Source organism: Ambystoma mexicanum, chromosome 3p, assembly GCF_040938575.1.
Source record: "Ambystoma mexicanum isolate Mex_15411 chromosome 3p, UKY_AmexF1_1, whole genome shotgun sequence".
Taxonomy (NCBI): domain Eukaryota; kingdom Metazoa; phylum Chordata; class Amphibia; order Caudata; family Ambystomatidae; genus Ambystoma; species Ambystoma mexicanum.
In genome coordinates, this window is record NC_090925.1 from 1084003587 (window position 1) to 1084031315 (window position 27729).

At 53.0% G+C, this 27729-nt stretch overlaps 1 protein-coding gene across 4 annotated transcripts in view; it reads right to left on the reverse strand.

The window, feature by feature from the left end:
- The window catches only part of RBM27 (RNA binding motif protein 27), a 1859884-nt gene that overhangs the window by 1281020 nt on the left and 551135 nt on the right, over positions 1 to 27729 (reverse strand). For 3 of the 4 annotated variants that reach the window (XM_069652445.1, XM_069652443.1, XM_069652442.1), the window contains one exon: positions 2650 to 2748. The exons of the other annotated variant lie outside the window; for it this stretch is intronic. In XM_069652445.1, the coding sequence (XP_069508546.1) occupies positions 2650 to 2748 (99 nt within the window). The remainder of the gene's footprint in view (positions 1 to 2649; positions 2749 to 27729) is intronic. 4 annotated transcript variants of the gene reach the window in all.

The following is a 27729-nucleotide window of genomic DNA, read 5'->3' on the forward strand; positions in this document are numbered from 1 at the left end:
TACAGTGGAGTACCTTTCCATATTCTGTCTTTTTCCCTCCCTTTTTCACAAACTTATTGGAGTGCTATCTAGTCAAGTGCTCACCTCTGTATGAAAATAAGTGGTGTTTTACTAAGACTTATCTGATAAGGAAAAAGGGGTGTATATATTACAATAGTAACTGCGTTTAGAATATTTTACAACAAGAGTGCTGGAGTGTTTCAAACAGTGTGTTTTTAAATAAATAATTATATACTTTGATACCAAAGCTCTGGTCAGTGTTTGATTGTATTGGTGTGTCCGAGTGCCTATTGTGTATACTTTGCATACTGCCTAACTCTTCTTGAGAGAAGTCTGACTGCTCAGCCACAGCTACCAGGTAAATCTGGGTGGTACAGACTGCTACCAAGTGGGTTTACTGCTAACACCTGTAGTCCTAAATCTTTTGCAGTGTTCCCTAAGGGAACTGCACAGGTTTCTGCCTAACAGAGTGAGAGAGAGTGGAGATGGTGTACCAATAAGGAGGACTTCCGTCTTGTTTGCATTTTCACATAGATCATTGGCGGCACACCAATTTTGAATGGCGATTAGACAATCGGAGATGAGAGAAGGAGAGGAGTTAGGTGTCGTCAGCATAGCACTGGAAAGTTGAGCAGAACATTGAGATGCATTAAGCAAGAGTTGCCAGGTATTGGTTGAAAAGCCAGGGCGAGAGGATAGACCCCTGGGGGACACCGCATGTGGAGAGGGAGATAGAAGATAGGAAGGACCCAAGTTGTACCTGGGAGGGTCGATCAGAGAGAAAAGAGGTCAGCCAGGCCAGAGCCTGATCAGTGATACCGAGGTTGTCACGAGGACGACTGAGCAGGGTGGTATCGTTGACCGTGTCGAACACAGAGGGGAGATCAAGAAGAATGAGGACAGTGGGAATGTTAGAAACGAGGTTGGAGAGCAGGTTTTCACAGATGTTCACGAGAGCAGTTTCCGTACTTCTAGCAGCTCTGAAGCCAAATTGGTTGTCATGGAGGGAGCCAACAGAGCCGGAATGGAGATTAAGCTGAGAGATGACCAGCTTTTTCAGGAGCTTTTCCCAAAAAGGGAGTAATGGAAATTGGGCGGAAGTTTGCCAGACATGACAGATCAGCAGAGGATATCTTGAGGAGAGGATGCACAAGGGAGTGTTTAAGAGGGTTGGGGAAAGAGCCAGAGGCAAAGAAGAGGTTGCAGAAATCAGCAAGGGCAGGCGCAAGGGTGCAAATGTGGTCCTTAATGGTCTTAGAGTAATAGGGATGGACCTGTTTTGATGGGGTGTTCATAGATCGGACTTGTCTAGATATCTCATCAGGAGAGAAAAGAGGAAAGGAGGACAAAGGGGGATGAGGGGTAGCTGAGGGAGGGTCAGAAGGCCGAGAAGCAGAGGGAGCCGAGGAGAGGGTGGACATGTCGTCCTGGGTTTTAGAGTTAAAGTGAGAGGCAAGGGCATTGCAAAGATCCTGGGAGAAGAGAGGAGGGGTGGAGACTGCAGCACGGTTGGCCAGCTCCTTGCAGATTTTGAAAAGTTTGGCCGAGTTGTTAGATGCTGCAGAGACGCGGGCTTGTATGTGGGCTCTCTTCTTAGTGCAGACAGCAAGTCGGTATTGCCTTTGGAGCAGGCAGCAGGCCTGTTCCAAAGGCAATACCGATCTACAAGAGATCTACATAAAAAATGCATCCCAGGTCACACCCCTCTCCCACCCCCACCATACAAAAGTAGCTTATGATAGTAGATGGTCCGAATCACTCAGTGTCATGGCCGAAATGAGGTGGAGAAAAGTAATTCCTCTAGGGTTCTACTATACCATATACAACTATCTATAACAATCAGGTTATCCATCAGGGGATAGGTCAGCCAAGATGGAGGATGATCTACTGGGTGGCTAATTAGGCTGAAAGGTGACAGACATTAACATCTATAGCTGACCGTTTGATTCTCCTTTAAAAAGCATTAGCAAAAACAAACAATGGAAGGGTGCTACTCTTTAAAAAAGGATAATATTGCTCTAGGAAGCCCAAAAATATTGAAATACCTACCCATTGGCCTGCTGAAGCTATTTCCAAGGTTTCAAATTAAGAACATTCAAATGCTAGAGAAAAAGTTGCTCACCAAACATCAGTAATTCTGAGTTTTGTACACAAATTCTATGCTGTCCCGATTAAAAAGGAGGTTGACATTCTTATTTGACCAACTTATTTTGATGTTCAGCTTTAATTGAAGCCAATTTGTTTTTGTCATTTATTACAAGAATGTGCGCACTATTAAACTTGACATGGGCTACTGAGCACACTAAACATTGTAATCCGTCATGCAGTGCCTAACCCAGGAGTTGTCACTCAAACCACACATTTCATAAAAAAGAAGGAAGCTATTTTCTGCCATTCATTGAACAGTGCCTTAAAAAAGGGGAGGGAGATGGAAAGCTTTCAGAACAACGCTTTCAAGAAACAAATAGGAAGCAAAAAAATAAGTGAGTCCAAACATCAGTGCTCCAGCTATAGTTCCCCATGAAAATAATCTGCTAATCAAGCAAGCATTTTGAAAACTATTTTAGTGATGTATGAGCGCAAATGAATGCAACTTGATACTATCAAGATTCTGCCTGCACAGTATAGATTTTAGTTGATCTAACTGACCTTCATTAACCTTTAAGTTGGATTGGATAGGCAACTTATTGTTCGGCGAACCTGGATTTCCTCCATCTGCGTGCAAAGGCTCTTCCCTTCTTTTCTGGTCTGTCAGATAAGGGAAGAAGCATTTAGATAGAAATATCGTTTTTTTTTTTTATTAACTCAAGTGGCATAACTTTGAATAAAGATGCACCACTGTAGTCACAAAGATGCAGATTCAATATCCAATAAGCTAATGTAAACTGCTGCTCAGTGCAGGAGAAATGATGGCTTCATGGGCAATCTTCCAAACCCTCCCACAGTCCACCAAATACATTAGGTTTGAGTGGGGGACAGGGAAATCATTTCTGAACGAACAGTCTCCTATTCACCCCCAGAAAACCAGATGAAGAAAATAAATCCGGTTTCATACAACAAACAAAATCTCCATGCACACATAATTAAAGTCCAGTGTCCTGGGATTTCATAAAGGCAAGTGTTTTAGACCAGAACATCTCAGGTTAAGAGCGTACTAACTAAACACAAACATGTTTAGTACAAAGCATCCCAATAAAAGAGTTTTCTTCAGCAGGGCATTGTGTGGAGTTCTAGGCATACAACTGGGAATTGTAGCAAAAAAAGAAAGTAACCCTATTTCGGCAGAACGCTTGTAAGGCTTGTATACAAATATAACAAATGGCAACATACCTCAATGCATTCATTAAAAATTATAAATTACTCACCGTAGTGACTAACGTTACTCTTAATCCATAGTCCCCTTCCCTCCATACTGCATGGACGTCCCTCGCGAGGGACGAAACCTTTTTCACCAGAAAAATCATCTTCCCTGCTAAATTTAGAGGCGCACGTAGGCTTGGCCCTGGGAGTATGCGCTGCCCTGACTCCGCCTCCGGCACCACACCTCAGTCGCCAAAGACGCACCGTCAAAGATTTACCATTGCCTAATGACACCAGATTATTAGGGGGGTCGGGGGGAGGGGGATGGTGGGACGTATGGAGGAAAGGGGACTATGGACTAAGAGTATGTTAGTCACTACGGTGAGTAACTTATAATTACTCTTACGTCCCACCCCTTTACTCCATACTGCATGGGTGATTTCAACTGAATGTAGCCCCAGGGTGGAGAGGAGACCCTCCTTAAGCAAACAGGTTCCGGAGAACCGCCTGTCCGAAAGCCGCATCCGACGTGGAGCTGGCTTCCAAACAGTAATGTTTGCAGAAAGCCGATGGAGTGGCCCATGTGGCCACACTGCTTATTACCTGCCAGGGGACAAGGCGCTGAAAAGATGACCACGTGGGCATGCATGTTCGCCGTAAGGGGTCTATGCTTTTGAGGCAGGATAGCCTGGCCTGGCGCCACCAAAAGTGATGAATAGGGCATCTGACTTGCGGAAGCCCCTGGTCCTGTCCAGGTAGAATTTCAGGGCACGCCTGACATCTAGGCAGTACAGAACTCCAAGGCTTGTCCTTCGGGTCAGCAAAGAATGTGGGAAGGACAATCTCCTCGTTTAGGTGAAAGGCTGATGGCACTTTAGGTAGAAATGCCGGATGGGTCCGGATGGGTCTGCAGGACCACCTTATCCTTGTGGAAGGTAGTGTACGGCTCTGAGGCGACTAAGGCCTGGATCTCGATGACCCTGCGCGCCGAAGTAAGGCAGACTAGTAGGGCCGTCTTGATGGTGACTAGTCTAATGTCCGCGGACGCCATAGGCTCAAATGGCTTGTGCGCAAGGGCGCCCAAGACTAGGTTCAAATCCCACACGCGGTGTGGTTCCTGATGGGCGGGTAGAGCCTAGCGAGTCCGGCCAGGTGTCCCCTGACAATAGGGTTGGAGGAGAAGACCCCTTCCTCTGAATTCCTGTAGGCCCCAATGGCTCAAAGGTATGTGCAGCAGGCGTTCACCTGCACGCCAGAGGGGCGAGGTGCGCCAAGAATGACAGTACGTCGTCCAGCGAACAAGCCAGCAGGTCGAAATCCTTGGAGTGGGCCCAGTGGCAGAACCTGGTCCATTTACTTTTATACTGCGATCTGCTAGACCTGCTCCTAGCCCCCTGTATGATTTCCAGATTGGCCTAGGATAGGTTGAGGTGGCTGAGCGTCACCTGCTAAGGAACCATGCTGTGAGGGCCAGTTTCTGAGGGGCTGGGTGGATGACCCTGCCCCACCTGCTGTGTCAGATGATGTGCTGGGCCTGTCGGGAGGTGGATTGGCGGGACCTCCGAGAGGCTGAGCAGCTCTGAGAACCATGGCCTGGCTGGAACTATCAGAATGACGTCGAGCTGGTGAGACTCCATGAACTTGCAAAGGACTCTGAATCAGTGGAGTGGGCGGGAAGCCGTAGGCTGACATGCCGATCCACTGGATCCATAAGGCATGGATCGCCCAGGGACCCAGGCCCTGCCCCTGCCAGGAGGCAAACTGGGGGCACTTCTTGTTGTGCCTGGTGGCAAAGAGATCCACCTGGGGGAGGTCCCATCTGTGGAAGCTCTCCTGTGCAACGAGGTCGTTCAGCTGCCACTCGTAGTTGTCTGCTCCCAACCTGCTGAGCCCGTCTGCTTCCAGGTGGGATTCCCCAGGAAGGTGGACTGCCGTGAGGAAGATGTCGTTCTCCAAGGCCCATTCCCACATGTTTATCACCCCCCCCCTGCTTGTTGATTTAGTACATACTGGTCGAGTTGTCTGTCTGGATGAGGACAACCCTTCCCTTAAGACGTGGGAGGAAGGCTCTGAGCGCTAACCAGAAGCATTCAGTTCCAGCCAATTGATGTGGTAATCTTGTTCCGGACGGGTGTTAGGCAGAAACCTGTGCAGTTCCCTTAGGGTCCACTGCAAAGATTTAAGACTACAAGTGTTTGGCAGTAAACCCACTTGGTAGCAGTCTGTACCACACAGATTCACTTGGTAGCTGTGGCTGAGCAGTCAGACTTCTCTCAAGAAGAGTTAGGCAGTATGCAAAGTATACACAATAGGTACAAACAAACACTGACCAGAGCTTTGGTGTAAAAGTATATAATTATTTAAAAACACACTTGTAAATCACACTAGCAAAAAAGAGGTAAGTAATTTCAGCACACAGTCACGATCATATATATACAACCCTATTCACTTAATAGACAAGTCATAGTGAGAAACACCACTTATTTTCAGACAGAGGTGAGCGCTTAACTTAAGATGACACTCTAATAAGTTATAAAGAAAGGGAGGGAAAAAGGCAGAGTTAAAGAAGCACACAAGTTTCAATACTTTTTCAAAGAACCACAGTAAGGCAGGATAGGCAGAGTTCTACTGGAGAGCAAGGAAGTCAATTGCAAGGCCCACTCTTGGAGAGAGCAAGCAGAAGGGGTCCAGGTTCACCAGTGGGGTTATGCCCAAAGAGTCTTTGTAGTTAGTTCGTACAAAAAGGATGAAATTAAAGTCAGGAAAAGTTAGCTAGGTTGTCCCAGGCCAGCCCAGGTTAGAAAGTCGAGGCTTTATTGTCACCCCGAACGATCTGTCGCAAGGGAAGCCAGGCGGGACACAGTACCTTAAGTGTGAAAGAAGCTCCAGAGGGGGCAGTTGTTCCTGGCAGCAGGTGCAAGTCGGCGTGTCGTCCAGAGGAAGAAGAGGTCTAGCCGTGGAGGAAAGATGAAGGTCGTTGCACTGCCAGGGAAGAAACCAGCCCTTCTCCGGTTAAAAGGCACCACCCTTCTCTTGGCTGCAGTGGTAAAAGGTGGTATTCCGGTTGCCGAGGTGCTTGGCACGGGCAAGGTGGCCACGAGATGCTCCAAGAAGGTGAAAAGAAGGCGAAACTGGTTATCCCCACCAGTCAAAGGAAGAAGACTCCCCGGACTGGAGATTTCCTCTGTCGTCGGGAAAAGTGGTGAGACGGTTCAGCAGGGCTCCACCGGTGGTGTCGTCGTTGCAGGTCAGCTCAGCTTCTCCCTCCTCAGATTCTTAGGTCCTGTGGCGACTTCTGAAGTTCCAGTCCCCAAAGCCCTGCTTTTATGCAGCAAACCCCCATTCACTCAGCCTAGCTGTCAATCAAACATGCTAAGTCCAATCACACAAGAGTGTGACTTGAGTTACCAAGGTAACTCAGTGCAGGGTGACTAAACCTCCTCCAACGCCCCCTGTGGTACCCAGACAGAGTGGCACCACTTTTGGAGAAGCCCGCCAAAAAGTGGAACAAAGGGCTCGACTTGGGTTGGAGTCACAGAAGAGAACAAAAACGCCATTTTAGAATTGAGTTCTGGCAAAAAATACCAACCGGTGAATTAATATTAAATAAATAAACCAGCGGTATGTTCGAGGCTATAAGAATTAAATAATTAAAGTTGGTAGCCTCGAACAATGGGAAAATCCCATAGAGATATATTTGCGGTCGAATATAAAAAGTAGTATCCACTGCCACCAGCCAAAACTCGATCAGGGGGGACAGAGACGTTCCCCCCTCGAACAACAGACCCCGGGGCAATCGAATTGCCCCGACAAGTACGTCCACAATATGATGGTTTGTACTGGTTTCTATTCATAATTTGGGACTAGTAAAGCCATTGGTGACTTTACATGCCCTGGGAGACAGTAGTCAGTCCCAGGGTATGGAGTCTATGTTGGGGGGTCGCTATGACACCCCTGGGTTACGGCACGGAGGGTGCTGTGTAACCCACATAACAAAAAACACATGAGACCCTATGGAGTAAAAGACCCCATATCCCATAAAACACATGAAAAGTGAAAGGAACACCTCAAATCATGTCTAAGAGTGGGAGCAAAAGAATCTCACTCTTAGCAGGAGAGAAAAAAATAAACCCCAAAAATCCAGCAAAGCTGCTGGGGGACTCACTAGGTTTGGGAAATTAGCCTTACAGAGAATTCTCCCTAACAACGGGACCACGTGCCGTGGACTGAGAGATCCTCCAGGGTGGCTCCCCAGCCCTCGAGGGAGGAGTCTGTGGTAAACGTCACCTGCAGGACGGGGGGCCTGAAGGGCTTGCCTGTCTGCAGGTTGCAGTCTTCGGACCACCATGTGAGGTCCGGGTGGAGAGAGGTGGGGATCTTGATTTTGGCTTGCGAAACCCTCTCCTGGTTGCACGACGCTGAGAAGTGGAGCTGAATCCTTCTCACCCTGAGGAGTCTTGTATGGGGGACAGACAGCAGTACCTCTGCAAAAAGGCCCAGTAGATGCTGGTACCACCAAGCCGAAGTATCAACTCGGCTGAGAAAGTGAGACGTGGCCCTCCTGAGGCCCGAGATCTTGTCCTCCGAGGGGAAAGACCCTCTCGGAGCTCATGTCCCAGATGAGGCCCAGGAAGGTCAACGACTGTGGGTTGCAGCTGTGACTTCGAGATTGAGCGAAAAGCCCAGGTCGTGTAGCGTGTTCATCAGTGCCTGGGAGGAGTGGTGAACTGCTTCCTGAAATGTAGCCCTGACGAGCCAGTTGTCTAGATAGGGGTATATATGGCGGACTTGAGCCCGGAGAAGGGCTGCCACCGCATTCATGAGTCCGTTAAAGACCCTGGGGGCCGAGTTGAGGCCAATAGGGAGGACTTTGTACTGAAAATGGCATCCCATGATCCTGATCCTGAGGAAAGATCGATGGGGTTGCCAGATCGGGATGTGCAGATAGGTGTTTTTCAGATCCAGGGAGTACTTCAAGTCTCCCTTGTATAGTGTCTCCGCAAAAAAAGCTGGCGTCACCATCTTGAATCTCTGGAGAGGTAAGGAGAGATTGAGGGTGGAAAGGTCCAGTACAGCTCTCAGGCCACCCTGGTTCTTTTTCTGAATGGCGAAGACCTGGAGTAGAAGCCCGAGCACCGCTCGGAGGCTGGGGACTTTCTCTACGGCCTGGCACAGGACGAGTGACCGAATCTCTGCCAAAAGAGTTGCTGTCCCAACTTCCGGGAGTGAGGAGAGGCAGGAATAGGTAGACTGTGCCCCGAGGATACTACTGACAGGATCCAGGAATCCGCAAAGGTCTGTAGCCAGAAGTGTGTATGAAGAGAAAGCCTCTGCCCCCCCACTGGCGACACGTGGACCCGAGTGGTCTGTCATTACTTTTTACCCTCTGAGGCAGAGGCGGAGGAGGGGTACTGGAAAAAGCACTTGCACCCTCACCCCCCTTTTTGATGCTTGCGCCAAATAGGGGTCGGCGAGACCATTTCGGCTGCCTAGACCTCTGTTCCTGGAAGCCGCAGAAGCCTCCAGATGAGCAACCCTTATCCGAGCGTTGCTGAGACTGGGAGTACGCTTTTGGCGTTGCCTTTGTCAAATGGATAAAGACTTAGTCGTCTGAGAGCTATTCTTCTTGTCCAGCTCTTCGTCTGTGCTGGAGAGGAAGAGGTCACTGCCCTCGAAGGGCAGATCTAGAATACATTCCTGGACATCTGGGTTGAACTTGGTTGCCCAGAGCCAGGCCATCCTTCTCATCTCAGTGGCAATACAGATGGCACGTCCAGAGGTATCGATGTGTGCTAGTGTGGACTCCATGATATCCTGCGCCACAAGCTTGGCCTCGGCTAGCCCCGCCTTGAAACATGATTGGCTGTGGGAGGGGAGTTCCGGGAGGAAGTCAGAAATTTCCTGCCATAATCTCTGGTTAGCGGCTGCCAGCATGGCATCTGCGTTGGCCTGTCGCAGGTGCAAGGAAGCATTGGAATACAGCTTCTTACCGTATGCCTCCAAGGTTTCTCCTCCTTGCTTAACAGCACCGATGATGAAGAAGACGAGGACTACCGAGGATTGGAGTACAGTGATGCTGCAGCAATCACACAGGAGCGTGGCTGAGGATTGGAGGAGAGCAAGAGTGTATCCTCCTCCATCTGCCTCTACTTGGCATCCAGGCGGCGGTTGACTGGCTGGACGGAGTGTGGTTTGAGGCAAACCTTCTTGGCAAGGGAGACAGTTTGCAGTGGAATTTCCGTTCTGGCAAAAGGACGCCTCGTGAGGGCCTCAGCGAGGACGCCCTCTGCCGGCTGTTTGACCTGGGGCTGTGGGAGGCCCAGGTATTCCGCCAGGTCCGCGATACGTTCGTGCAAGGCCCTGGTCGATGGAGGAGTATCTGAAGGCCGGGACACAGGGACCAACGCCAGAGGCTGAGGAAGAGCAGCTCTCCTTCCTCCGGGCGTGCACATGGGAGGCCTTCACGGGCCAGCATTGCAGTCGACACCGTCGGAACTGGTCGATGGGAAGGACCCGGGTCGTCGTCGCCCGGTATCGTCGAAGCTGCCACCTGAGGTAACTTCTCATTCAATTTCTTTAATAAGGTCTGCAATGTAGATAGAACTTCCAGAGATAGAACAGTCTGAGGGTTAAGCAACGGGGTTGTAACTGGGATATTTGTCCCGCTCGAAAAAGTCAGCTTGCTAACCCCTTCTAAACCCAGTTCTGCAGGTCCAGCTACCCGCTCACACTCGTCGTCCACAGAGGATATGGACAAGGCCACCTCTTGCTGCAACAAGGATTCCGGCAAAACCGGGTCGTATACCTCCGGCCGCCAGGCCTCCTGTGGAATCTCTGTCGACGAGGCTAAATTTTGCACAGCCGTCATTGTAGTCGTCGTAGCCGTCACCTGCGGCAGAACAGCAGACGAAACCAACTGCGTCATTGGTAGCAAGGGGGTCGATGACCGCCCTCCCATCGACGACGGCAGTATATGCGCAGCTCCTGGAGGCGTTCACGCCTTTTTTTAACTTGATCTGTGTTTCTCAGACTCTTGACTCGAGGATGATCTATGATGATCCCCTGAGGAGGATCTCGACTTCTATTTCCTCTCCTTTTTTGATGAGGACGAGGTTTTCCCTTTCAGTGAAGCTTCTCTTGTGGAATGCTTTTCCGAAGACCCTTTCTCTACAGGGCACGCTTTTTTCACCGGGGGTTCAGCCGATGCTGAACGGCGGGGGGCCCCCCCCAAGGATTTTGTTGTCGACGCCAAGCTACGCATGGAGCCTACCTCCGAAGACGGGTAAGCACCCGATCCGTCGTTCAACCAGGCCACCAACCGCCGACTTCGGTCTTTAAGAGTCTTCTAGAAGAAGCCCTTACAGATGTCACACTTGTCTGCCGAATGGTGAGGGTGGAGACAATAGATAGAGTCCATAGGGCCATCTCCTTCATACACTTTCTTTAGCCCGCATGTAGCGCACGGGCGGAAAAGAGCTTTTCCAGACATTAGGAAAAAATACAACGAAACAACCTAGTCAAAATAGTAGAAGATGCGAGGTGATCCCACTACTTTGGAAGATGGTTGAAATCTGAAGGGAGCCGCGGGGGCGGGAAATTTATACCGCTACGTCCTATTGGGGCATGCGTAGGCAGCCCAAAACAACACACATAGGACACAAAAGTGTTGAAGATTTTCCTATGGAAAACAGCTTTATAAGTGTACCGAGGGTTCCCAGTCTGACGTTGGGGAATATTCTAAGCATGTGAATCCATGAAAGATCCAATGCTGGAGAAGAGGCAGATGCTGGTATGGAATCACCTGTGGAGTAGGCTGAGGAGCCAGAGGCGGCGGCTTCGCCGGGGCCAGAGGCATCAGCGAAGGAGTCTGTGGTGCCGCTAGCATAGCGGGAAGCACTTCACTGACTGCGTCCTTGATGATAGCCCCCATATATGGAGACTTCATGAGGTCAAGGAACCTCAAAGATCCGGTCCTCGCTGGCCAGAGGAGGAGGAGGAGGGCACTGAAGGGGTTCCTAGAGGCAACTGAGGCCGCTGCCGACCCTGTACATACGGACCCAAAGGAAAACAGCCTTGCGCATAAGAAGGGTAGGCCACGTACCTGGTTGATGCCAGTCCCACCTCGATACTCGTTCTTCGCCGAAGTCTTGCAGAGGCATCAAACGGGTGTCGTTTTCTGGGCCGTCGGCCATTTTGTTGAGCTTCTTACCACGTGGCTGTGCCGTGTTCCTCGGCTCGTTGACCTGCTCCTCGGGCACGTGCCCGCTAGGGGTATCCACCTCCACATGGGGGTCGTTAGAGCTGCGTTCAGGCGCCCCCTCGGACATACTGCCGGTAACAGGACATAGCCCCTTGGCCATGATGCCGGTAAAAGGGCCGAGCCCCTCGGGCACAAGCCCGGTAATAGAGCCTAGCGGCCCCGCAACCCAGACACCAGGAGGATCTGGGGACCCCTCAGCCTAAATGCCAGTAGCTGCGACAGCCTCGGTGCACGCGTTGGTAAAAGGACCAGACGGGTCCCTCCAGCGTAGTTGAGTCCCTGGGCAGGAGCCTCCCTTGCGAGGTGCAGATGAAAATATAGGCCCTACCTCTGTCCTGGAACGTCTCACGGAACTCTTGAGGTCCTCAGAAGAACAAGTTACTTACCCCAACTGGTAACGTTCTTTCGATCGGATGTTCCTCCAACGTATTCGTCATCTTAGATGTATTCCATCCAGCTTAAGCTGCTCTGGAATTTTTTTTCTCAGCAGAGGGCGCCGTGCGTCGATGTCGATGGTCCGTCGAAGGCCTATGTCGAGGATGACGTAATCGGGTATACAAGTAGTGCGCATGGCGTCCGTTGGCCTCAGTTCTGTTTTTCCCCCTCTTGCTCTACCTTGTAGATTTGTGCCGGTAGTCAGATATCAGCCTTGCGAGAGTTGAAGTGGCAATAAACTGGAAAATCTACAGAGGGGTAGGATGGGAGGGCGATGAGGAATACATTGGAGGAACATCCAATTGAAAGAATGTTACCAGTTGGTAAATAACCTGTTCTTCGAATGGATTGTCCCCTCCAAGGTATTCCTCATCTTAGATAGACTCCCAAAGCAGTATAGAAAACTCTCTGGAGGAGGGAGTAGATTTTTTATACCATTATATGGTGGAATATAGCACTGCTTTACCAAAAGCAAGATCCTTAGATTGGGAAGCATCCAGACTATAGAATTTTGATGACCAAGTTGCTGCTTCACAAATGGATTTTATGGGAACACTGCTTTGTAGGGCTGTCGAAGAGGCAATGCCTCTGGTGGAATGGGCCCTTAAGTCTTCTGGTGGGTATTTTCCCGCCAATCTGTAGCATTCTGAAATGCAAAGCACAATCCAACGTGATATGGTTTGTTTTGACAACGAATGACCTAATTTCCTTCCGGTATAGCCAATGAAAAGTTGATTATCCAATCTAAGCTTGGAAAGCCTAGAAGGAACAAGTTACTTACCTGTAACTGTTGTTCTCCAGCATGGGTCTGGCATGGATTCACATGCTCATGAATATTCCCAGTCGTCAAGCTGGGAATCCTCGGTAAAGAAAAAATCAGTATCAGTTTCGTTTCTGATCTGTTTTTCTTAGTAGTAACCAATCACTGATCTCTGGGTCATACTGCCCCCAGCCAATGACTGCCCTCTACCTAAGCCCCTCCCCTGGCAGCCATCCTCAGATTTGGTAGCACGTAAAGTGGCAGTATGACCAAGTGAAGAGCCGCAGAGGGGAAGGAGGGAGGGTTCGCATGTGAATCCATGCCAGGCCCATGCTGGAGAACAACAGTTACAGGTAAGTAACTTGTTCCTTCTCCAGCATGGGGTCTGGCATGGATTCACATGCTCATGAATATAAGAATACATAGCAGTATACACATGCACAACCACGGGAGGTGGCAACAGGCTCAACATTAAGCAATACAACAACTCAACATTAAGCATCTCTTACCTCCTCACCAGGCTCACCTTAAGCGAACAGGTTGCGCAGCACTGCTTGGCCAACCCTGGACTCCTCCCTGGAGTCCCGATCGACGCAGTAGAATCTTGTGAAGGTGTGCGTCGACCTCCACGTAGCAGCCCTGCAGATGTCCAGCAGGGGCACACCAGACAGGAACGCCGTGGTAGCAGCGATCGCTCTGGTCGAATGGGCTCTCGGACGGCCGGGCAGCGGTTGGTTTGCCAACCGGTGACAGTGCATGATGCAGCCGGAGAGCCATCTGGAAATGGAAGCCTTCGAGAGAGCCTTCCCTTGATTCACAGGTCCAAAGTTCACAAACAGCTGTGATGTCTTCTGAAAACTGTACGTGCGGTCCTCATAGAACTTCAGCGCTCTAGCCACATCTAGCGAGTGCAAAGTCCTCTCGGCCGGAGACGAAGGCGACGGGAAGAAAACTGGCAACACCAAGGGCTCATTGAGGTGGAAGTCCGACGGCACCTTGGGCATGAAGGAGGGGTGTGTCCTCAGCACCACCCGTGTGTTGTGAAAAGTCAAGTATGGAGGCTTGCAAGGTAGGGCCTGGATCTCTCCCACTCGTCGTGCGGAGGTGATGGCCACAAGAAATGCTGTCTTCCACGACAGTAACTTCAACAGCGCCGAATGCATAGGCTCTAATGGGGCCCCCCCATGAGCCTGGTCAGTACCACGTTGAGCTCCCACGCCGGGGCAGGGGCCTTCACTGGCGGGAACGATCAGAATGGTCCCTTCATAAATTCCTTCACCACACGATGAGACCACAAGGACGCCCGTCCTGTAGTTCTGGTGTATCGGGAAATGGCAGCCAGATGTATCCTGATGGAGGCGTGAGCCAGTCCAGCTTTGGCCAGCGACAGTAGGTACGGCAATACTTGAGGGGCCGTAATCCGCAGAAGATTAATCTTCTGTGCACGGCACGAGACAGAGAACCTCTTCCACTTATGTCCATAGCATTTGAGAGTTGAGGACGCCCTGGCTTTTGCAAGAACTTCTCTGCAGTCAGCCGGGATATCGTATCCTCCAAACTCTAGTGCTGCAGGAGCCAAGCCTGCAAGTTCAGCGACTCCGACTCGTGATGGAGAATGGCGCCTCATTTTCTGGAGAGAAGATCCGCGTCCGTCGCCAGCTTGATAGGTGGGGACGCTGACAAGTCCAGAAGGTCCGGGAACCAGATCGGTCTCGGCCACGACGGTGCGACGAGGATCATCCTGTACCTGGACCTCTTGAGCTGGTTGATGAGACAGAGCAGCAACGGCAACGGAGGGAACGCGTACAGGAACAGGCCGTCCCAAGGGAACGAGAAAGCATCGTCCATGCTCCTCGGTTGTGCGTACCTGCTGGCAAACCTTTTGGCACTTGGAGTTCGTCACCGTCGCGAACTGGTCGATCTGGGGTTTGCCCCACCGTTGAAAGAGCCGATCCACCTGGTCCTGGCATAGTTCCCACTCGTGGCACGAGCGCAGCTCCCTGCTGAGTGAGTCGGTGATGGTGTGTTTTATTCCTGCCAGGTAGAAGGGAACCAGAAACATCCCCTGGGCGACGGCCCAGTGCCACAGATCCTGGGCCTCCTTGGATAGGGCTGGGGATCTGGTGCCTCAGTGCTTCCGGATGTAGACCATCGTGGTCGATCGGACGATAGGAAGTGACGATAGGAAGTCGCCCTCCTCCAGCTGTCCCAGCACGAGCTGGAGGGCGACCATCCTGAATTTCTGTGCCTTGATGTACCTGTTCAACCGACGCAGGTCCAGGATGGGGCGCCAACCGCCTGTCTTCTTTCTGACGAGGAAGTATCTCGAGTATACTCCGGAGCCCCGGAGCCTCTTGGGGACGAGCTCGATGGCACCCTTCTTGAGCATCGCCCTTACCTCCAACAGCAGTTGAGGGACGCGATTCTCCTTCCTGGCCACGGGAGGAATGCGAGGACACTTCTTTTGAAATTCCAGCGAGTGTCCGCCGGCCAGGGTGTCCAGCACCCGACGGTCGATGGAGATGGACTCCCACACGCTGATGAACTTCGTCAGCCGGCCTCCCACCGGGGTGCTTCGGTGGGGGCCCGACGCTACGGCCGGTTCAGTCCTGCTTGGAAGAGGCCTTGCCGCCTTGGCCTCCTTGCCGACGGCGGTGGCGAGACCCTCCTTGCCTGCCGCAGCCTCTGTAGGCCTCCTGGGACGAGGAGCGGGCCGCCTGGCGGTAAGTAGAGGAGCCGCCGCTGGATCCCTTGGAGGCTTCCTGTCTGCCTCCTGAGCTCCAAAAGGGCCGCCGTTGCTGAAGGATTCCTAGGGCTCTGGCTGTTTCCTTGTCTGTCTTGATGGCCTGGAGGGACTCATCCACTGTCTTGCCAAACAGGTTGCTGCCGTCGAATGGCACGTCCAACACTCTGGTCTGGACGTCCTGGCGAAAGTCCGTCGCCTTGAGCCATCCTCGTCGTCGGAGGCAAACCCTGTTGCCCAGTTGGCGAAATCCGGTATCAGCAATGTCAGTCGCCACCGTTATGGCGTGATCCGATGCCACCTCTCCTTCCTGCAGAATCTGTAGGGCCTCCGCCCTCTTGTCATCTGGTAGGAAGTCTAGCAGAGGAGCTATCTTGAACCAAAGCTCCCTGTCGTAACGGGCCACAATCGCTAAGGCATTGGCCATCTTAATCGTCGTCTCCGCCGACGAGCTGACTTGTCGTCCCATGGAGTCCAACTTCGTGCCCTCGCTGTCCGGCGGGGAAGTGGAAGTTGAAGCCGCCGCACCCGCTGCTTTCTTCTTGGCCGCTGCCGAGACGACAGAGTCCGGCGTGGGCTGGGCCCTGAGGCACAAGGGGGCAGCATCGGGGACCCGGTACTTCTCGTACCTGTCCCTCTTGGCGGGTGTCATGGAAGGGTTCTTGAAGATAGCCAGCCCCTCGTCCCAGATGTCGTCGAGCAACGGCACCGCGAGGACCGTCTTTTTCTTGGCCCCTCGTCGTCGGTAAAGAAAACCTTCCTTTTTCTGTTTCTCGGGGCAGAGCTGGAAGAGCTCAGATGCCCTGGCTATCATGGAGTGAAAAGAGCCAATTTCGTCGGGCGGAAAGGCCCGAGGGGGGGAGGGGGGTGAGTGATGACGGGATGTCCGTTGTGTCATCACCGCCGTCATCCGTCCCAGTATCCTCCCGAGGGTCCGGCGAGGGGGATGAGGGGTCCACAGGCCTCGCTGGCACGAAGAGCGGAGCGGGGTGGACTCTCCTCCGCTTGTTCGGAGGGCTTCCCGACGGGCCTGGTTCTGGATCCTCCTTCGGGGTCTGTGGTAATCTCTTCCTTATCTCAGTACATAAGGATTGGATCGCCAACAAAATGGCCACCGAGCTATCCTGGGGCTCGGGTAATGGCTGCAACGGACGGGATGGCTGCTCCACTGGGCCCTCGTCGTCGCTATCTTCGATCACATCAGCGGGAACCTTCCCCTGGGATCAAACCTTCTCGAACCTCTCGTTGAGGCCTATGAACCTCTCGTTGAGGCCATTCACGGTTTCCACCGGATCCTCCTCGATTGCTGACTCCGAGTCCGTAATAGCCACCGCCCCCCCCTTCTTTTTCCGCCAGGGTCTTCACGGGGGTCTTAACAATGGTCTGGAAAGAGGATTCCCTCCGCGGTGGCAGGGAAACTCTAGGCCCCAAGGCTGCCTCCACTGGCGTAGCCTCTGCCGGCTTCGTCCTGGGCCTTCGCTTTGGGGGGAGGGTCATCGCCTCGCTCCCCCTCGGCTCCCTTCGAGATCGACCAGGGCCTCTCCAGAAGCTTACCCGGGTTCTCAGACTTCCTCTTCCCCGAACCAGAGCGCTGGCTCGTGGTTGATCGTGCAAGGGGAATTTGCGCCCTGCCTGGCAGCCGAGGAGCCCGACCTTTCGACGCTCCCGGTGCTTGGCCTTCTGTTGGGCCCCCGTCGCCGGGGCGCCCTCACAGGCCTTAGAAGACCGCTCAGACTTTTTCTTTGCCTTCTCACCTGCTGTGCCCTTCTCCAGCCAGGCGGCGAGGCGGGAACGACGATCTTGCTTGGTCCGTTCCGATAGGTTCTTGCAGAACGCACAGTCCTTCTCCACGTGCGTCTTGTCCTCACGAAGGCAGTAGAGACATTTCGAATGCTCGTCCTCCTTGAAAACATTTTGCAATCCGCATCCTGGGCAGCTCCTGAACAGCTTAGATCCGGGCGGCGAGCTTTCCTTGTCCTGGGCCATGTCCGTTGAGGTAGGCCACAGATCTCCTGGAATCCTCCAAGAAGCGTAACTTGACAAAAACTTCACCCTTTAGGGGCATAGAAGAGGTCCCCGTTATCGGAAGTAGAAACGGTGGAGCTTGAGGCTCGTTTAACCGAAAAAATGAGAAAAATCTCCCGAAAAAGCACAAAAATACAGTCAAAGCTCGAGAGCTAAAACACGAGGACTCCCAACACTTGAACGTGCGGTAAAAATCTGAGGATGGCTACAAGGGGAGGGGCTTAGGTAGAGGGCAGTCATTGGCTGGGGGCAGTATGACCCAGAGATCAGTGATTGGTTACTACTAAGAAAGACAGATCAGAAACGAAACTGATACTGATTTTTTCTTTACCGAGGATTCCCAGCCTGACGACGGGGCATAATCATGAGCATGTGAATCCATGCCAGACCCCATGCTGGAGAAATGTAAAACCTTAGAATTCTTCTCTGGTCCAAACTGTGCAATCTTTCCTCCTCCTTACTAGGATGAGGTGGAGGGTAGAATGCGGGTAGAACAATTTTCTGATTTAAATGAAAATCGGACACAACTTTAGGTAAAAATGAGGGTTTAACCCTCAATACCACTCTGTCCCTATGGCACACAGTATAGGGTGGCCCAGAAGACAGTGCCTGCAATTCGCTCACTCTTCTTGCAGATTTCAAAGAAACTAGGAAAGCGGTTTTCAGTCTTAAGGGACAAGTGTGCAGGGGTTCAAAAGGTGCACACATTAAGAATTTTAGAACCAGATTATATCCCAAATTGGTACTTGGAAGGGATAAGGAGGAAACACATTGGTGAGTCCTTTTAAGAATTGTACTATTAAAGGAATTGTGAAATAGGAGCATTCTTCCGAAGAGCGCTTGAAAATGGAAAGTGTTGCAAGATAACCTTTAATGGTCCCAACATTTAGACCTCTATGTGCTAGGAACAAGAGGAAGGACAACACTTCCGGAATGGAACATAGAAAAGGATCAACATTCTTTTCTCTGCACCAGTTGCAAAACTTTCTCCAACGGCAGAGATTTCGTTGCTGGCCTTCTTGCCGAAAGCAACACCTCCATGACGTCATCTGGAAGGTCCCAATCCTTGTATCTCAGCCTTTCAGATACCAACCACAAAGGTTGAGAGTTTTGACCTTTGGATGAAGAACCTGGCCCTCCATTTGTGAGAGAAGGTTCTCTCTGAGGAAGACGTAACGGAGGACAGAGGGACAGGTCTAGAAGGTCCGGGTACCACGTTCTGCTGGCCCAATCCGGGGCAATTAGGATCATGCAGTTTCCAAACTGTCTCAATCTCCTGATGACCTGTGGAATTACGGGAATCGGAGATAACGCATATAATAGTGAGAAGTTCCACTCCACCACAAACACATCCCCTAAGGCTCCTCTTGGGGGAAATTCCCTTGAGCAATACCTTTCCCACTTACGGTTGATTCTGGTCGCAAACAGGTCCACTTGAGAGGTTCCCCAAAGGGCAAAGATCTCTTGAAGGACTTCCTGAGCCATTTTCCACTCGTGGGACACCGTGCTCTGCCTGCTCAAAGCGTCCGTCATTTTCTCCTCCCCGGCTAGATGAACTGCCGTTAAGGAGATTCCTTCTTGAATTGCCCAATACCAGAGCTGCATTGCCTCTCTGCACAGAGGTAGTGACCCTACACCACCTCTTTTGTTTAGATAATGCGTGGCCACCGTGTTGTCAGTCATTATCAGGACATTTTTTCCTCTGACAGATGGCAGAAAAGCCTTCAGCCCTAGTCTGATTGCTCTCGGCTCTAAAAGGTTGATGTGTAGTTTGGATTCCGATGGAGACCAACGACCGCCGATTGTCAGATCGTTGGCATGAGCTCCCCACCCATGAGTGAGGCGTCCGTCACTACTGTAATCTCCGGCCATGGTTGCCAAAACTGTTCTTCTTTTAGGATATTCTCTGTGCAAGTCCACCACAGAAGATGCTGCCGAACCTTGTTCGGAATCTGAAGAAAATCCATCATTTGACCCGAGAACTGGGACCATTGAGTCTTTAGAGCCCATTGAAGGGATCTCATGCTCAGGCGTGCCACTGGTACTAGGAAGTTGCAGGATGCCATGAGGCCGAGCAACCTTAAGAAGTCGTAGGCCTGGAGATTTTAGAATTTGGAAACCATCTGAAGAATGTCTTGAGCACTCTGCTTAGGAGGTGAGCTCTTTCCAAAGGATGGGTCTAATACAGCCCCTATGTACTGGAGCTGTTGGGAAGGTGTCATTTGTGACTTCTTTAAATTGAGGGAGAAGCCCAATCTGTGGAGGCAGTGGCAGGTGACTTTCAGATGAGCCAGTGCTTGTTCGGCAGAGCGTGACCTGATCAACAAATCATCCATGTAGGGGGAGACGTGAATCCACCTCTCCTGATGTGCGCTGCCACCACTACCATCAACTTGGTGAAGACCCTCGGGCGGAGGTCAATCCGAATGGCAGGACTCGAAACTGATAGTGTGAGTCGCCAACTAAGAACGTCAGGTATTTTCTGTGCTTGAGATGAATTGGCACATGAAAATAAGCATCCTGGAGGTCCAATGACACCAACCAATCCTGAAGTTGAAGGGCCTGAAGGATCTGAGAAAGAGTGACCATCTTGCACTTGTCCATCCTGAGGAAATTGTTCAAGCTTCTTAAGTCCAAGATGGGTCTCAGTCCTCTGTCCTTTTTGGGAAACAAAAAATACGGGGAGTACCATCCCTTGTTCTTCTCCGCTACAGGTACTGGCTCTATAGCACCTTTCTCCAGCAGGGTTAGAACTTCCTGCTGTAGGAGCTGGTCTGAAAAGGTTGCGTTAGAAAAGGAAGGCAGTAACCTTGGGCTATTATTTTTAGAGCCCAAAAATCTGAAGTAATGGCTCGCCATTCTTGCAGATGCTGTGACAGCCTGCCTCCCACAGGTGTCTTGTGATGCAAGTCCTCAAAGTGGTTTTATGGCGGTTGCTGCGGCCGCTGATGGCAAAGAGGCTGCAGCTGGAGCTGGCTTTGTACGTTTCCCTCGTCCACCACTAGTGACCTTTCTCTGGGCCCTTTGACTGGCGATTCCGCTCGCCTTTCAATGTGAGGAGTAGCTACGATAGGATCGTACCCTCCAAGATTGTCCCGACGCACGAAAAGGATGAGGTTCTCTAATAGCAGCTCCTAAAGACTTGGCAGCTGCTTTTGAGGTCTGCAACCTCTCAAGGCTCTCGTCAGCCTTGTTGCCAAAAAGGTGAGACCCGTCAAAGGGCATGTTCAGAAGACTGTTTTGCACGTCTGGTGCGAAACCAGACTTCCGTAACCACGCAAATCTGTGCATTACTGTGCTAGTGCCCATGGACCTGCTCACACTATCAGCTGTGTCCAATCCAGACTGAAGGGATTCCTGCATGGCCTCCTTTCCATCTTTAACAATGGCTAGGAATCCTTCCTTTTCATCCCCTTCTGGTATGTGCTCCGCCACCATTGCAACGCGCACACACACACAGAGTGTACGAAAATCTTGCCAAGGCACATGTGGAGTTGGCCGATTTTAACGCCATACTCCCAGCTGAAAATACCTTGCGTGCCCAACCATCCACACGCTTGTTGTCCCTATCCGGAGGGATAGAAGAGTATGCCACCTTATTTGAAGCTGTGGCTGCCTGGACCTCAAGACTCTCAGAAGTAGGGTGTTTAGACAGATAGCTGGGGTTGCTAATGGAAGGGCGGTATTTTGAAGTAAGGGTTTTATTCACTGGAGGAATAGAATTCGGAGTCTCCCAATTTTTGGCCACCCTATTTTGCGAGGCTACATGGAAGGGTAAAATCGGATCTTCGGTGGGACCATGATCCAATATATCGTTCAGATCATCCTGGATGAACTGAGTTGGTGGTCTAGCCCATCCTAAATAGTCAACCACCTTTGTCATTAGTTGACGGTATGAGGGACTGGCATGTTCCCCTGGTTATGGCCTGCCAGAATCTGTTTCAGGCGAAGTATGAATACCACGTGCATTATGCAAGGTTTCCACCAGGTCCCTCATCCTGCTTTCCTCAGAAATCAGACATTCTGGGACATTTGGGGTGCCATATTCCAGTCCAAAAGGAACATTATCCTCATCAGACCTCACCTATTCTTCAAAAATTGAAGTTAGGGATTTCAAAAATTCTTTCCTTGGAAGAGGTTTAAAAACCTTTTCTGGGAGAGGTGTATCAGTGGAACCTGAAGGTTTAACAGCCTTTGCAGCCTTCTCTTTTGCTGTTATTTTTACAGCTTCTGGCTGAACTGGAGCCTCTGGAATATTTGGCGCCGATGGCTTCGGGGGTCGACGTCGACAAAGGCATCGATGGTGCTGACGAACTAGTGGTCGTCGATGGAGCTGGCTTCGAGGACATCGAGGCGCTCTTCGAAGACTTGCCCTTTGAGGTGCGTTGGGTTTCAGACGGCACCAGTTTCCTCGAACGGTCGACTCGACTCGAGCTGTCTTTTTCGCTCGGCGTCCTGGAAGGTTCCCGATCCTTCCTCCTTTGATCACCCGGGCTCGAGGGCGCACAAGGAACAAGTTACTTACCTGTAACTGTTGTTCTCCAGCATGGGTCTGGCATGGATTCACATGCTCATGAATATTCCCCGTCGTCAGGCTGGGAATCCTCGGTAAAGAAAAAACCAGTATCAGTTTCGTTTCTGATCTGTCTTTCGTAGTAATAACCAATCACTGGTCTCTGCGTCATACTGACCACAGCCAATGACTGCCCTCTACCTAAGCACCGCCTCTGGCAGCCATCTTCAGATTTGGAAGCACGTGAAGTGGCAGTATGACCAAGTGAAGAGCCGCAGAGGGGTAGGCGGGAGGGTTCGCATGTGAATCCATGCCAGACCCATGCTGGAGAACAACAGTTACAGGTAAGTAACTTGTTCCTTCTCCAGCATGGGGTCTGGCATGGATTCACATGCTCATGAATAAAGAATACATAGCAGTACACACATGCACAACCACGGGAGGTGGCAAAGGCTCAACATTAAGCATTACATCAAACCCAACATTAAGCATCTTACCTCCTCACCAGGCTCACCTCAGGCGAACAGGTTGCGCAGCACTGATTGGCCGACCCTGGACTCCTCCCTGGAATCCCGATCGACGCAGTAGAATTTCGTGAAGGTGTGAGTCGACCTCCACGTAGCAGCCCTGCATATGTCCAGCAGGGGCACACCAGAAAGGAACGCCGTGGTGGCTGCGATCGCTCTGGTGGAATGGGCTCTCGGACGGCCAGGCAGCGGTCGGTTTGCCAACCGATGACAGTACATGATATAGCCGGAGAGCCATCTGGAAATGGAAGCCTTCGAGAGAGCCTTCCCCTGATTGACAGGTCCAAAATTCACAAAGAGTTGTGACGTCTTCCGAAAACACTTCGTGCGGTCCACGTAGAACTTCAGCGCTCTAGCCACATCCAGCGAGTGCAAAGTCCTCTCAGCCGGCGACGAAGGCGACGGGAAGAACACAGGCAACACCAAGGGTTCGTTGAGATGGAAGTCCGACGGTACCTTGGGCATGAAGGAGGGGTGCGTCCTGAGCACTACCCTCGTGTCGTGAAATGTCAAGTACGGGGCCTTGCAGGAAAGGGCCTGGATCTCTCCCACCCGTCGTGCGGAGGTGATGGCCACAAGAAACGCTGTTTTCCACAACACAAACTTCAACGGGGCCGAGTGCAGAGGCTCGAACGGAGGTCCCATGAGCTTGGTCAGCACCACGTTGAGCTCCCACGCCGGGGCCGGAGCCTTCACCGGCGGGAACGATCTGAACAGTCCCTTCATGAACTCTTTCACCAGACGATGAGACCACAAGGACGTCCGGCCCGTGGTCCTGGTGTATCGGGAGATCGCAGCAAGATGAATCTTGATGGACGCGTGTGCCAGTCCAGCTTTGGCCAGCGTCAGCAGGTACGGCAATACCTGGGGCGCCGTAATCCGTAGAGGGTTAATCTTCTGTGCGTGGCACCAGACAGAGAACCTCTTCCATTTGTCTAAGAGTCGAGGACGCCCTGGCCTTTGTAAGAACCTCTCTGCAGTCGGCCGGTATGTCGTATCCTCCAAACTCTAGCGCTGCAGGAGCCAGGCCTGCAAGTTCAGCGATTTCGGGTCGTGGTGGAGGATGGCGCCTCCTTCCCTGGAGAGTAGATCCGCGTCCACCGGCAGCCTGATTGGCGGGGACGCTGATAAATCCAGAAGGTCCGGGAACCATATCTGCCTCGGCCACGCAGGTGCGACGAGGATCATCCTGCACCGTGACCTCTTGAGCTGGTTGACGAGCCGGATTAGCAGTGGCAAAGGAGGGAACGCGTAGAGGAACAGGCCCTCCCAGGGAAACGAGAAAGCATCGCCCATGCTCCTCGCCTGGGGAAACCTGCTGGCGAACCTCCGGCACTTGGAGTTCGTCGCCGTCGCGAACAGGTCGATCTGGGGTGTGCCCCACCGTCGGAAGAGGCGATCCACTAGATCCTGCCGTAGTTCCCACTCGTGGCACGAGCGCAGCTCCCTGCTGAGTGAGTCGGCGATGGTGTTTTTTATCCCTGCCAGATGAAACGGCACCAGAAACATCCTTTGGGCGACGGCCCAATGCCACAGGTCCTGCGCCTCCTTGGACAGGGCTGGGGACCTGGTTCCGCCCTGTTTCCTGATGTAAAACATGGTGGTGGTGTTGTCGGTGAAGATCCTCACCACCTTGCCCTTCTGAGGGCCCAGAACACTGCACGGAGCTCCAGGACGTTGATATGGAGGGACTTCTCCGTCGGGAGCCAGAGACCTCTCGCGTGCAGATTTTCGGTGTGCGCTCCCCACCCTTCCAGGGAGGCATCCGTGGTCACTGTCTCCTGGTGGTCTGGGGTCTGGAAGTCCATGCCCGCCGTCAGATGCGCGCGGGTGCCCCACCACCGGACCGCTCGGCGGAAACTCTCGTCGAGTGTGATCCTCTCCTCGAAGCCGCCCGTCGTTTGGATCCAGCGCGCGTCCAGGAACTCCTGCAACGGGCGCATCCGGAGCCTGCACATGGGAATGAGGTAGATGCAAGAGGACATCATTCCGAGGAGGGACTTGATGGACCTCACCTTGGCCGCGTCGGAAACCAACATCCGCTGTACCTTGCCCAGGATGGACCTGGTCCTTTCCTCCGACGGGGAGGCCAGAAGGGACACTGTGTCGAGCTTCGCTCCCAGAAACAGTGCGTTTTGCGCGGGTACCAGGTGGGACTTGGCGTAGTTCACGGAGAATCCCAGGTCCGTGAGAAGTTGGACGGTCCTTGCCGTGTGCTCCACGGCGAGCTCCCTCGTCTTGGCTCGGATGAGCCAGACGTCCAGGTAGGGGTAGACGTGGATCCCCTCGCGGCGCAGCTGCGCCGCCACCGGTGCAAGGCACTTGGTAAATACCCTGGGTGCCGACCGTAGTCCGAAGGGGAGGGCTTTGAACTGGTAGTGACGCCCTTGGACCACAAACCTGAGGAATTTTCGGTGCCCCTTTAGGATGGGAATATGGAAGTAGGCATCCTCCAAATCCAACGACGACAGGAAGTCTCCTTCCTCCAGCTGACCCAGGACGTGCTGGAGGGTGACCATCCGGAACTTCTGCGCCTTGATGAACTTGTTCAGACGTCGCAGGTCTAGGATGGGGCGCCATCCTCCCGTCTTCTTCTTCACGAGGAAGTATCTCGAGTAAACTCCGGAGCCCCGAAGCCTCTTTGGGACGAGTTCGATGGCGCCCTTCCTGAGCAACGCCTTTACCTCCAGGAGAAGCTGAGGGACGTGAAGCTCTTTCCTGGCCACGGGGAGGACGCGCGGGCACCTTCTTTGAAACTCGAGCGCGTGGCCCCGGGCTAAGGCGTCCAGCACCCAACGGTCGGTGGAGATGGACTCCCACACGCTGACGAAGCTCGCCAGCCGGCCTCCCACCGGGGTGCTTCGGTGGGGGCCCGACCCCACGGCCGGTTCAATCCTGTTTCGACGAGGCTTTGCCGCCTTGACCTCCTTGGCGACGACGGGGGGGTCCTCCAGACTTGCCTCGTCCCCTGTAGGCCTCCTGAGACGACAAGCGGGCCGCTTGACGGTAGGTAGAGAAACCCCCGCTGGAACCTTTGGAGGCGCCCTTGCCTCCGCTGCTCCAAAAGGGCGTCCGTCGTTGCTGTAGAACCCCAAGGGCCCGGGCCGTCTCAGTGTCCGCTTTAATGGCCTGAAGGGAATCGTCCACTGTTTTCCCAAACAGGTTGTTCCCATCGAACGGCATGTCCAGGACTCTGGTCTGTACGTCTTGACGGAAGTCCGTAGCCTTAAACCATCCACGCCGCCTAAGGCACACGCCGTTGCCCAACTGGCGAAACCCAGTGTCGGCGATGTCCGTCGCAATAGTGATGGCGTGGTCCGACGCCACCTCACCTTCCTGTAGGATCTCCAGGCCATCCGCCCTCTTGTCGTCCGGTAGGAAGTCCAGCAGGGGAGCCAGTTTGTACCATAGCTCCCTGTCGTAGCGGGCCACGAATGCCAAAGCGTTGGGCGCTTTAATCGTCGTCGCTGCAGACGAGATGACCCTGCGTCCCATAGCGTCCAATTTCTTTCCCTCGCCGTCCGGTGGGGAAGTCGATGTGGAGGCCGCACCCCTCCCGCTTTCTTCCTGGCCGCCGCGGAGACGACGGAGTCCGAGGTAGGCTGCGCCCGGAGGCACAGGGGGGCCGCGTCCGGGACCCGGTACTTCTTCTCGTACCGGTCTCTTCTAGCTGGCGTCGTGGAAGGGTTCTTGAGGAGGGCGAGGCCCTCATCCCAAATGTCGTCCAATAGAGGCACCGCGAGGACCGTCTTCCTCTTGGCCTCGCGCCGTTGATAAAGGAATCCTTCCTTTTTCTTCTACTCAGGGCAGAGTTGGAAAATCTCGGATGCCCTGGCGATCATGGAGTGGAACGATCCAATCTCGTCGGGCGGAGAAGCCATGGTGGGAGGTGACGACGGGAGATCCTCGTCGTATACCTCGTCGTCCGTACCCGTCGCTGCCGTGTCAGTCCCCGTATCATCCCCTCGGGTGGACGGGGAGGAGGGCTGGACGGGTCGCGACGGCTGAAAAGGAGGTAGAGGGTGAATCCTTCTTTTCTTGGGAGGGGGAACACCAGAAGGTCCCGGTTCCGGATCCCCCGACGGGAGAGGTTCCTCCGTCGGCAACGGTAGTCTCGTCCTTATCTCTGAGCATAAGGACTGTATAGCCAACAAAATGGCCGCCGAGTTGTCTTGCGGCGCTGGCAGAGGGGAATCCGACGGGCGATCAGGATCCATCCCGACGGGCCGGTCTTCATCCACGCCAAGGCCATGGCTTAAGACCTCGATCAGCTCTTCCTCTGAAGCCGAATCTACGACGACGCCCTGCCCCCCCCTTTTTCTTCCCCGCCGGGGATTTCACGGGGGTCCTATCGATGGGCACAAAAGAGGACTCCCTCCGAGGTGGCAGGGAGTCTGAGCCCCGAGGTCGCCACCACTGGTGTAGCCCCCACAGGCTGAGCCAGGGCCGCCGCGACAGTATCGATAGAGGGCTTGGCCGGATGGATTAAGGCCTTCACCACCTTAGGTGCGCTCACCGCCTTATCCTTGAGGGGGGGGACACTGCCTCGCTCCCCCTCCGATGGGGCCTTCGAGCTCGACCGGGGCCTCTCCAGGAGCTTCGCCGGGTGCTCGCCCTTCCTCTTACCCGACCCAGAGCGTTGGCTCGTGGCTGTAGGTGCCGGGGAGGGTGCGCCCTGCCTGGTGCCCGTGGAGCCCGACCGTTCGGCGCTCCCGGTGCCAGCGGACTCGCGGTGCTTGGCCTTGTGTTGGACCCCCGTCGCCGGGGCGTCCTCAAAAGGTCTTAGAAGACCGCTCGGATTTCTTCCTCTTCTTCTCGCCTGACGGGCTCTTCCCTTCCAGCCAGTTGGCGAGGCGTTGGTGGCGGTCCTTCATGGTCCGCTCCGACATATTGCCGCAAAACGCACAGTCCTTCTCCACGTGCGTCTTGTCCTCATGTAAGCAGTAGAGACAAAAGGAGTGTTCGTCCTCCTTAAAGACGTTCTGCAGCTGGCATCCAGGGCAGACCCTGAACAGCTTTCCGGGCGTCGAGCTTCCCTTCTCCTGGGCCATGTCCGGGCCTGAGAAGCTTCTGGAGTCCTCCAAAACGTAGCTCGACGAAATCTTCACCCTTGAGGGGCGCAGACGAATCCGACACGGGTCCCCGTTGATTGGATGGAGAGTCGGT